The 11,757-nt window shown below is 42.5% G+C and overlaps 1 protein-coding gene across 2 annotated transcripts; it reads right to left on the bottom strand.

Annotated features, from left to right (window-relative positions):
• Positions 1–1,291: 1,291 nt before the first annotated feature.
• Positions 1,292–11,441, bottom strand: LOC311309290 (KH domain-containing, RNA-binding, signal transduction-associated protein 1-like). 2 transcript variants are annotated; one of them, XM_084438495.1, is made up of 11 exons: positions 11,065–11,441; positions 10,041–10,168; positions 7,833–7,949; positions 7,576–7,722; positions 6,621–6,751; positions 6,079–6,364; positions 5,817–5,893; positions 5,238–5,296; positions 4,697–4,864; positions 2,658–2,726; positions 1,292–2,492 (listed from the first exon to the last, which is right to left on the bottom strand). In XM_084438495.1, the coding sequence occupies exons 1-9, from the start codon at positions 11,207–11,209 to the stop codon at positions 4,761–4,763; spliced, it is 1,194 nt and encodes a 397-aa protein (XP_084294621.1). In that variant the 5' UTR covers positions 11,210–11,441; the 3' UTR covers positions 1,292–2,492; positions 2,658–2,726; positions 4,697–4,760. The 2 variants fall into 2 exon arrangements, with proteins under 2 accessions (XP_084294621.1, XP_084294620.1); XM_084438494.1 differs by having other exon boundaries at positions 2,658–4,864.
• Between the last annotated feature and the right edge of the window lie 316 nt (positions 11,442–11,757).

The raw sequence follows: 11,757 nt of genomic DNA, 5'->3' as shown, positions 1-11,757 counted from the left end.
AAAACACAACCAGGTCTGGACCTAGTCTACATGGGAAACTTGAAAACACAAGTCAGAGGGCCCAAGTTTGAGCCGAGTGTGGGCAAGTGAGGGTAGAAAGCTATATAGACAAGCGACACAGTGACCCTGTTACACAAGGGTAGGGCCTACCACATTTGTTGTCCATAGTATGAGATAATCATCGATGTATTAATTCTTCTGAAAAGCTAGAACAGGCCCCTTCCCTCTAGAGCAAGGGTCTCACTCAAATTGACTTGGGTCCACTGCTGGTATTGTTATCTCATAGGAGGGGCACTTCAATGTTCAAGTACTAGGCTACTAACTACAAGAAAGCGCAATATTTCTGAAAATGTAATTTTATATTTCCATAACTAATATATTCATCATACTTACATACATTTAATATATTTTAACCCTTTATCCCTTGACACCCTTCACATGTGGGGCTGTGTCTGCCCATGCTGACAGTTTGAGAGAGCCAAGCATAGAGGAGTTTCTCCAAGTAATAAGTCAGGACCTTTAGCAGCTTGTAGAGAAATGTGGGAACAGGTACCACATCTTCAACATTGTGGACAGGTCCAGGTCCAGGTCCCAGAGCTGCTGGAGCAGGTAGATTGGATGGTGACAGGAAAGAGAGCTTCTACAGCAGTCAGGCTCTCCAGGAGGACGAGGCCCAGGTCAGAGAGATGGACGGGGATATTCAGAGGGAGAGAGAAGAGAGGCTTGATAAGGAGCTGCAGGACTCTCATGAAGATGGAGGGAAAGATCCAGGAGCACGAGGGAGACGTCAGACCATTCAGCGATCAGAACTGAACTTGAGGCATGAAGAGGGATGAGAGGAGCTGGAGACTGAGCTAATGAGTCAGGTGGAGGCGAGGAGATGGAGGGAAGGGGGGAATAGTGATGTGGCAGATGAGACTCCTACAGGTACGTGAAGGTAGGAGAGCAGTCCAAAAGGATCTCTATTTTACAATGACTACCTATGGGCTACTGTGCCCAGATTTTTGGCAATAGTAAAGATTAGACAATAGACTGAGTAACTCTACTTTTCAGATAATAGAAATAAAAAGCGTTCATCTGGTTATGGTGGGGAGAGTAGGATACTTATTTGTTGAATGATCGCAATGCCTGTGTCTGGTTATTGATGTACAAGAAGGCAACCCTTGCGCTCATGTCATAAATAATTGTGTAGGTTGGAAAAAACAGTGAATATTCTGTATAAATGATACTGCATAGTCTTTGTACTCCATGAATTAATTACTTTATTTACCAGAATGATAAAATACACTGTTTTAAAAGGCCAGTTAAACCACAACCATCACATGTACAGTATATAGCGTTGAGGAATTCACACACAACAAAGTCCGAGATGCATTTCCATCATGGTCCTCATCTGTAACAGCAGAGTGGCGCAGGCAGGCTTCATTTAGACCATGTGATCGTTAGTGGTAAACAATGTCGCTGAGCGCTGGAGAAAGGTCTGGCTACAACCAGGGCTACAACCCATTATCATTCTGGGATAGGGGAAAAAGACAATGTACAGGTGCATCTCAGAAAATTGTGGAAAGTTCATTATTTTCCATAATTTAATTCAAAAAGTGAAACTTTCATATATTATAAATTCATTACACATGAAGTTAAATATTTCAAGTACGTTGATGCAGTAGCTAATTTGTGCAAAAGGAGCCCCAACCAAATATTGTGTAAATGAACATACTGTACAATTATAAAGATTAAAACAAAAAAGTTTTGAAATATGTCACTGTGTAATCGATCTAGAATACATGAAAGTTTCAATTTAAAAAAAAAATTAAATTACGGAAAATAATTAGCTTTTTTGGAATGCACCTGTATTGCTTTGAACCAATCAAACCAATTACTATCCGGGGAAACTGACACTTGATGAATTCAATCTTGGACTGTGCTCATCCCATATCCATCAAAGCACAATGCTGCAGCTGCACCAGTGGAAACCAGTAACATTTCAAGTGAAGGGATCCTGTACAAATACATAGGACATTCATTCAAACTTTCATTTAAAACTCACAAATCAATTCACGTTCTTCTACTACAAAACTTTACCAACGCAAACACAAAAATACGATGCAATATCATTCAAATCAACCCCAAAATAAAAAAGATAAAATTCGTCGAGACAAACATTTTGATATAAAAGCAGCAAATCACTACTAAATATGAGACATAAAATGTGAAATGCTAGGCACAAAATCGGAGCTTGCATAGTAAGCATAATTGGTCCCAAAGTGTTGCAGCATGTCAGGAATTGGACAGTGTACGTATCCTAAATACTCAAGTTGATCAAACTAATTCGCTTTTTAGACGCTGACATTGTCTATGAAGGAGGGAATCGATTATCATACTGATGGTCACATCTCTAAAGAAATGCACTTTCTTTGAGTCACTTGAACAGTTCAGTTACTATCAAACATCTATCTGTCCGACGCCAAGCTTCGTCTTTCAGTAGATCATATCTGTGAACATGAAGAGAACCATTAATAAAATATCAATGAACAGGGAACCAGGAATCAAGGAAATAATTTATGTCTATGATTATAACCATATCAAGAAGATTGTCTGACAATGATAAATACTTAATAATCGTATTATTATTATCATCATCACCACACACAACTTACCATGAGGACTTCCAGCCCATGTTCCATGTCTCCATCACATCCAGAGTCCCTTAACGTTACTCTCATCACCTGAGGGCAGACACAGTTCTTAGATCCTATCCCTGTGCAGGTCCTACTGAAAACATTCACACCCAGTGAAACACACACATACAGTACATGCAAGACTAATATTACACTTTAAGGCTCATGCTCAAGTTTTTTCTACTAAATAAACTTCTAAACTACTAAAAGGATTTTAGCAACAGTTTTGGAATAGACCATTTTCACAGCTCCACTACTTCCTGAAATTCATTGGGCATCTTTATTTCCTGTCCTATACTATTGGATAAAATGATTAATCAGGTGTGCATGGGTAGCAGCACAATGAGCAGGCACACCTGATTAATCACATCATCCAATAGTATAGAACAGGAAATAAACTGCCCAACAAATTTCAGTTAGTAGTGGAGCTGTGAAAATGGTCTATTATTCTAAATAAAATCAATAGAAACAGTAAATTGCAATTGTGCTACTCATAAGTGAAATGACTAGACTATTAATCTGTTCATTTGAGCTGGAGTTGCATTCTGTTTTTTTGTGTACAGCTTTTTGGTTTGAGACATCTGTTCATTGCAGATTTTGCACCTGTGAAATTTCCAGTAACAGGTTTTGGAAGTCTCGCAATTCTTATATAATTTTGTGCATAAGACAAAATAAATCTAAGAAATAAGGGTTAGGGTTAGTTTTACCTTCTTGTGGCGATCTTTAGGCTTTTAGCATCCTCTCCTCTGTGATATTGTTCTTTTATAAAAACCAGCCCACATGACTTTGCATCAAAGCCAAGACAGACCCCTGCAAGCTTGATTTGAAACTGTTGAAAATCAGTTATTTCAAACAGCTAGAAATACATGGCTCACTGGAGAGGTTGAGGAAATGGGCTATATAATGACTGTTGTCAGATAACACATGTCCAAGCAGTATACTCTATAGTATCATTCTCAAAAGTCAAACAAGTATTTGGCAATACGTTACCTTCATTAAGAATGTTATCTTTATTTTTTGAGGGTGACAGGTCTCTTCTAGATGAGTTTTAAATACAGTGAGATGAGGATACTCTTTAACAGAGCAAACATTTTTGGATCAGTTCTAACAAGCATACAATATCCTAAAAACGTTCAAATATTATTGAGAACCTCAGAACTATGATCATTTTTCATAAGTGAAATCAATCTAATACAACAAAAACAAAAATACCATCTTAGGTTTTACTAAAAAGACAATGTAGACTTTATTGATACAACGCACTGCAGCAAAACATTTTTGGATGTATTTAGGATCCTATTTAGGAAAAAGTACACAAGCGTTATGCATTTTGGAGACTGCCCAGCTTTAAAAAGCAATATACAACTGTCCTAAGCCTACAAATAATATTGAGTTGGCTGCAGTTCCTTACTGACACAGGCTTTTTGAGGACTATGTCCAAATCCTTCAGACAACAAATAGTAGATCACTTTGGATCAGCACAAGCAGCCCAATAAAAGTTATAACAGTGTAAGCCAAATACAAAGGTGTCTAGAAAATAACTTGAATTTTAACGGATTTAAATGTGATTTTAGGACAGACTTCTCAACTGTGTCAAACAAGACTGTTTCAAGACTCGGCTAAATAAAAGAAAACATTTGAGTCCTATGGCACTACAGGAATGTTTGTTTGAGAACATAGACATTGTCTTAAGTCTTGATTATAGTTGTTTTGTTGTTGCTTTTTGTCACCTCCTCTTCCAAGAAATCGTAATTCTAGTTGTAGGTTGAACACTGACATGTTGTTCAATTATTTTTTGCCCACTCACTCAATACTTTTGAAATACAGACCGGGAGTCTGTCACCAAGTCATATCATGAAGTATTGTGTTTTGTCTTTACTGAAAATAATCATGAAATTAGACTGAACAGCTACAATGAAAATCCTCGCTTTCGCACGCTCTCCAACTTCATGGCATTCTCAACGTCTTAAATCATTAAAACAAACCGAAATAAAACATAAAAAGAAAGGAACATTTACTTTTAAGAGTTAAGTGAGTTACTATGGGACATAGTTGCCAGGACAAGCCTCCGCCGGAGGCCTATCAGTATCTTCCGTACGGATGCTCTCTGTAGGATCCTTTAGCCTGCCTCGCAGGGGGGGCTTTGCCTCCAGTGGTGGGCCAGGAGCCCTCCCAGTCATCTTGCGCTACGGAGAGAAACAGAGCACACACACGCCACAGTCAATTTATGGAGATGGCAGAGAGGTGAACTAATTCTTTGATGTAGAGTACTTCAATCCGACACCTCCGATTCTCTCTGAACTGTATAGAAACGAATAATATAGAGGCTACACGTATATTAAAATCTGTCATTTATAAAGCAAATGAAACATCAGCGGCCCTTATAGAAGGGGGGAAAAGGGCTGCAATACTTAGGTGCCACACCTTTGTACCGCTGGGAAAATGTTTTCACCGCCACAGCTCTACTTGAGAGGTCTGATTTAATAGAACTAAGAAATTATGATAAAATAACAGTGTAAGCAGAAACTTAATCAAGTAAAATAATTGATAACATCTTACCATATGGTTCATATGTCTCCTGGGGTTCCCCGTGTCCATAGTCATAGTATTCAGTGTCCCTGATTGGAGGGGGGAAAAAGTCGTTTTGTCTCAAGTACACACATGCACACACACACAAGGCTTCTTCTCATGTCTACTTATTCAAATATTTATTTTTTTAATAAATTTATTTCCGATTTTAGCCCATTTTCTCCCCCTTCGGTAGCCGATTGGACCGACATATTGTCCAATTGTCCCCATAGACGATTCACCACACAACCCCTCGGTGATCCGAAGAAGAGTGGCAGCTATCTGACTCTCAGCTGGCGACTGTGACTGACGCCAGACGGGGTCTCGGTGGCGCGACAAATCCTCCAGGCGAGATTAAACTAACCACTCTCGGGAAGCGGCGGCCAATATACCGCCCCCTTCGTGGTTCCGAAACCGGCCAATCGGGTCTGGCGAGACCAGGGGGCCAACCCCGGTCCCTGGTGGGCAGCTGCGCCGAAACACAGTGCAGTCGCTACACCGCCACGGACCTTCTGCAAATATCTTAATCAAAACAATTTTCCAGAGCACTTCAGAGCTGATTTGACTTACGCCTGTGGTTGCTGCTGACTATAATAGGCATCATAAGCTTCATATGCAGGCTCAGCATAGCTTTCTTCATAGGGAGCCTAGGGGCATAAGACAACACAAACCAGAATTACCAGCTTAACAAAAGAGCACGGCAGAATCAACAAAATCTGATGTACACAGAGTCCAGAAGGCTAAATCAACTAAATCTGATGCACGATGAGTGTCCAGAAGGTTCCCACAGACATGGCTAGTCCAGATAGCAGGTTGAAGTGATTTGACTTACATATTCCTCGTAGGCCTCAGTTTTGGGTGGTGGTGGGTGAGAGTGTTGGTGCTGATGTTGGTGTTCCTGGTGGGAGTGGGCTGGGGACGGGAGCATCCTTGGTGCTCCTCCCGAGGGGGGTCTGGAGCGGGGAGCTGGACTTCCTCTGCTCGCCATCGTGGGGGGTCCACCGCGGCCAGCTGGTGCTCCTCTGGAGGCCCCTCCTCTGGTTGGTCCTCCCCGTGGAGCTCCGCCACGCTGGGTGCCTCCGCGAGGGGCCCCGCCACGGGGTGGCATCCCACGGCCCCTGAGGGACACACACATCATGTCAACTTGTGCTTATTGTAGCCCATTGTGATGACGTGCATCAGTCCACTATGGACCACATCCCCAATAGGTCTGCTGAATGCATTGCAGTCCACAACGGTCCACTAGATTTCACAATGCAGTCTGCAAAAAGGGGGGGGCTGATGTGGATCACTTTTGGCTTCAGCCCAAGACCCCAAAGGTTTACCAGGGGGTCCTGGTGACTGACATCTTCTCACCAGTACTGTGGGTCCTACCTGAGTCCTGCAGAGTTGTGTGGGGGTCCTCCCCTGGCCCTGCCTGGGGGTCCTCCACGTCCCCTGCCTGCACCGTCCTGAGCTCCATTCAGGTAGTTCTGATCCATGAACTGCTCATGTTCCATGGTCTCCTGCATAGACAGAAAGACAGGGTCTAAATCTGCATCAAAAGAGACTGGAGCTGGGAGAAAGAATAGGGTACGTTCCACTATTATCGGATGAGTGATGTAATTATCAGACACGTGACGCATTTTCCCTAATTTCCCGCGGTGGTTGAAGTTCTCACATCAATGAAAGTAAGTACCTCTCATTCCATACATCTTGAGGACTAACTGCACCAAATGACACAGTTATATGTACATATATAGGTATATTAAGACGGCATCTATCCTACATGTAACCAAAGTGCTGCTTTTACGCTCCCATCTCCTCTTTCGCGGCGAGAAATTGTGATAAAAAGCCAACATCTGTCCTCAGTTGGCTCATAGTAGTTGGGTAGCCATTGTGGCTTCACTTGCCCATCCTACCGAAAGCCTAATTGGACAGAATGTCACATGGTGTCATTGGTGACACAATAGCGGAGATCCTGAAATCATCTATGCCGTGTCCTACACAGCTTTAGTGCACGTCCAATATCTAATACCTCACGTGTTTGCCACCCGACTTGTCATATTTTTTTGTATAACTTTTGTTTTACGAAACAAAATGCTTTGAAACTTCATGTATGACTAAAAGACATATTGAACTACATACATACAATAACCATGAGTCTGCATAATAATAATAAAAGTTGAATAATATCAACCAACAACCAGCCAATGACAGGTTTGTTGTCAAAATGTTTCTTTTGCGAAACATTTACCAAAATAGCGTCCGATAATGGTGGAAATCACACTAGATTAAAACCAAATCAGTTTCAGTGGTGTGTGAAGTGGGGACAATGTGGCATACGTACAGGGATGAGGAACTTCTTGACCTCATCCATGGCGTGAGCCATGCGCAGATAGGCCTCTGGAATAGGAGCCATCACCTCGATGAACACGTGCAGCTCCATGCTCAGGTGAGCATACTTGGCCTCACCGCCTTTCCTCAGCTCTTCCTCCTAAGGGTCACAAGAAAAAAAACACCCCACATTAATATTACAGGCTCCTATGCAGAACAGTCATTAGATTGACATCCATGTATCCAGACAGCAACTTGCTCCACTTTTACCTTGGCCTTGTCCCTCATGGAGCCTTTGCCAAACACTGAGATCTTCGCTCCAGTCTCCTCCTGCAGGCGTTTGATAGTGCTGCCTTGGGGTCCAAGGATTTTACCTACAAAGTTGAACTACGGGCAGAAAGAAGAGCGGAAAGGGTTTTCTAATACAGTTTGAGTAGCTTTATCGGAATGTATTCACACAATCAATCAATCAATAACATGCCTGCGCCTGGAAATTCTGAGCTCCAAGACAAGATTATGTTGGTTTGAACTGTATAGCATTTGTATTCTTTTGGGAAAAGAGATATTATGAACAGTGTGTCATCACTGAGGGCTACCAAGCAATTAACATTTTTATGTGGTTTCTCTGAGTAAAAAATTACCAGCCCAATGAGCGCCATGGGAGACTAACGATTAGCCAATCAGCGCGAAGCATGGGACTAACACCACTGTTGCCATTGTCGAGCGTTAACAAGCTGAGCGCCCGACCCAAAAGGAGTAATAACAATGGGCGAACGAATGTAGTTAAGAATTTCTTCTTACACTACTTACACCATTTCCAAGAGGATTCTGGCATTCTCACATTCCAATGTTCTCACGTGGAAAAAAAGAACAGAATCTACGAACACGGAAGAGCAGTCATAAGTAGGCTACAGACATATGTGCGAGACGCGGCCATTTAAAATAAGTTGTGATTACTTCAAATTAACACTTGTATAACATTATATGATTGCAATGGAATAATATTTGATCATTTATAATATCTTTTAATGTCCATTATTTATAATATTTATATGCGCCTGGTTCAACTGTGTGCACGTCTCCAGATACAGCGTTCACTGAACTAGTAGGGTGATATCCCATGCGCATCTAACCAACGCTACCAAATATGACAGGTGGAGTCTGGTCTTTAGATTTTTGTTTGGGCAAGCGTGACAGCTGTGTATTTTATAGCCTACATTTTTGTAGACTGTAGGCTGTTGTTAGTGTGGTATACTTTATTCTATCACTCTGACGTTGTATTTCACATCGTCCGTCTCGTTGTGTTTATTGCCATGCATCAATGAAAATTAATTGTAGGAGGAAGCCTACATGGCTAAATAAAAATAGGATTGTGATTGCCCGCGCCGGATTCGATTTGTTACCCTCTGACTTGCCAACGCACCTGACACAACCCAGCCTTAACCATTATGTTACCGAAAATTTAGCTAGTCAAGTGCTCCGATGACCGGTATTCATACTGAGAAGTGACATCTTTAAGCACAACCCTGTAGTTGCATGTCATTATATGGGGCTGTCGGGGAGTTTACCTATGCTAATTCGGTTGTACGGCCATGTGTATTCAATTTGCGAAATCATGGGATTCATCATTATGAGAAGGCAGGTGCGAACTCATCCAGCGATTTACAAACACATTAGCTGAATCCCAATCTGAGTGCGCAAACCACCCTTGCGGCCCCTCGCACTTGCGGCCTGAGCACTTAAATGACGTCAGCTGGAAGGGCCAGAGGGTGCAGGGCCATGAATTAAATGGGACAGCACTTCCAGCTGCGCGCCAACGATTTCCAAACCAGTTTAGCTCAATGCCCCTCCCACTTTGTTTTCATTGGCTGCTGCGTCCCTCCAAGGCAGAGGCTGCTCTGACGCGCTCCTCAGCTCTCTGCTCGGCTCTGCAAACTGCAGACTGACGTCTGTTTTAATTTAATAATAATTTTAAAATTATGTTGGGTGGGATATGTTTGCAGCAAGTGGATTTCAAGATCAATGTTGTGTTATCGGCAAATGTCATAATTTATGTGTGATGCACTCGGATCATGACTCGGATGCACTCAAGCACTGTGTCACATGAGACGCGGTGGACTGTGGGTATTTTCTGCTCCTAAGTCCTAAATTGCGGACTGCTCCTAAATTGCGGACTTTCGGTAAGTGCGGTTAAAGTGCGCAAAATGGCGGCAGTGGCGCACTTGTGGAACTAGCAATTCCGTTTTGGGACTCCCCTGAGCCCTTGTGGACTTAGCAGGAACGCGCATGTAAGGCCACAAGGGCGCGAGTGCTCTGCACTTTAGCCTAAGTGCGCGATTTGGGATTCGGCTATTGTGAATCAGATAGGAGCTTTCTTTAGAAACAGAGAATTAATTTCACTCCCACCCCTGATAATTTGGGCTCCAGTTAAAAGGTATGCATTACCATTGTGAGACCTGCAGAGAAAATGTCTCTTACCCTTGGGTACTGCTTGACAGGGATGAGCACACGCTCTTTGACCTTGATGTTCTTTGTGGCGAACAGGTCTAGGTATGTTTCTTTTTCTGTTTCTTTCTTGACATCTCCTTTTTGAATCCTTTCAATCTCTGTAGAAGTGACAAGAGTAGACATATTCAGGCATCTCAAACCTATAACAATTACTCTAAACAACGGATGAATGAACAGTAGTAAAGAGAACTACATAACTTTACTGGCAGCCTCTTTGGCAGACATGTCGGGCTAACGTTACATGCGTCTGCACTACACCATTGACTATAGGCGACAAACATCGTTTGTAATTTGTGAAAAGTTAAAGTATAAAATTGCATTAGATAGCGACTGGTTGGTTGTACCAGCAGATTATTAGCGAGCTAGCTTTGCACATGACAGACAGCTGATAGTATATTTAATAATAGATAGTTATTTTTACTGCGGCTGGAAGTAACGCTTTCAAGCACGTTAGCCCAATACCTTATATTTGGGTTATGCTTATGCTTAGAGTTAGTTACGTTTTGAAAGCAGAATTCCCCAAAACAAGATTCAGCGCCGTAAGAATAGCGGTCGCATCTATTCTTCAGACCTGCAAATTCTGGAGTAGTGAAAAAGGTGATGACATACAAAACTAAAACCATCTAGATTTACTGAAACTACCTTGGTTAACATAAAAAGGTGACTGTTTGCAGGTCTGATTCTCACAGACGCCGATGCGGTCGATAGGGCACAGTAGGAATGGCGGGCAAGTTTCTCGTTTCGGCCGCCGTAAGAATAAACTGTTCCATTTAAATATCCGTCTAGCTATAAGCTACGGTAACGTTAATTAGCTAACAATGTGTTAAAGGCTAGCTAGCTACGTCGTTGGATAGATATAAACGTTTTCTCTTTCATTATTTTTTCGCAGCAACAAATAAAACAGGAAACACACACACACACCAGCCTAGGCCTGCTAACAGTGCTAAGCTAACTGAGCTAGCAATCATGTGCTGTCGAAAGGGTTGAGCATTACCTGCAGATAAGAGTTTCATAGCGTGTGTGAACGACGTGTCCAGGCTGTCCTTCTCTGCTAGAAGCTCGGGCAGATACTTGCTTTCATCCATTTTGCCCTTTTTACCACCAGCATCGGTCTTCATCTCTGCTGCTGGACTCATCATGGCTCTGGTCCACGCGTTCAAATTATCGCTCGCTAGCGTAACGTTAGCTACTCGACAGATGGCGTCTTCAAGGTGCAACCTGCACTATTGCGGAGCAAACAATTAACTATACGTCGGTAATGAAAAATTCTAACACATTGAATATTCCCCAGTAGCTAACGTTAGTTTTCTTCACGTTGTCCCTTTCGCCGGTAGAATGTTTAGCGGACAAAGGGGCCACTGCTGTTCTTCAACGAGCTGTAACGGCTACCGCGCATGTGCTGAGAAATGATTACGTCGTTTGCGTTTTGGGGTTCTACTCGCGGTTTCTGGTTTCCGGTGTAGAGCCCGCTGGTATCCTGTCACACAAATGCCGAATCGAGCAGCCTAGTCTTGCCAGTCGCTACGAATTAGAAACACGGTCATGCCAAACGAAGTAGCCTCTTGCCGCATCGTATCCTAGTTTTATGGGTAGGCCTGTTTTTGGACATGAGTAGCACTATTCGCTTAAACCGGAAACTTCAGTTGCAAAGCAAATAGGCTCCAGGCTACCTGCGGTTGTAGTTGCC

The sequence above is a fragment of the Borostomias antarcticus genome (genome assembly GCF_949987555.1).
Source record: "Borostomias antarcticus genome assembly, chromosome: 5".
NCBI classification, from domain to species: Eukaryota; Metazoa; Chordata; class Actinopteri; order Stomiiformes; family Stomiidae; genus Borostomias; species Borostomias antarcticus.
This window is presented reverse-complemented; position numbering and strand designations above follow the sequence as displayed.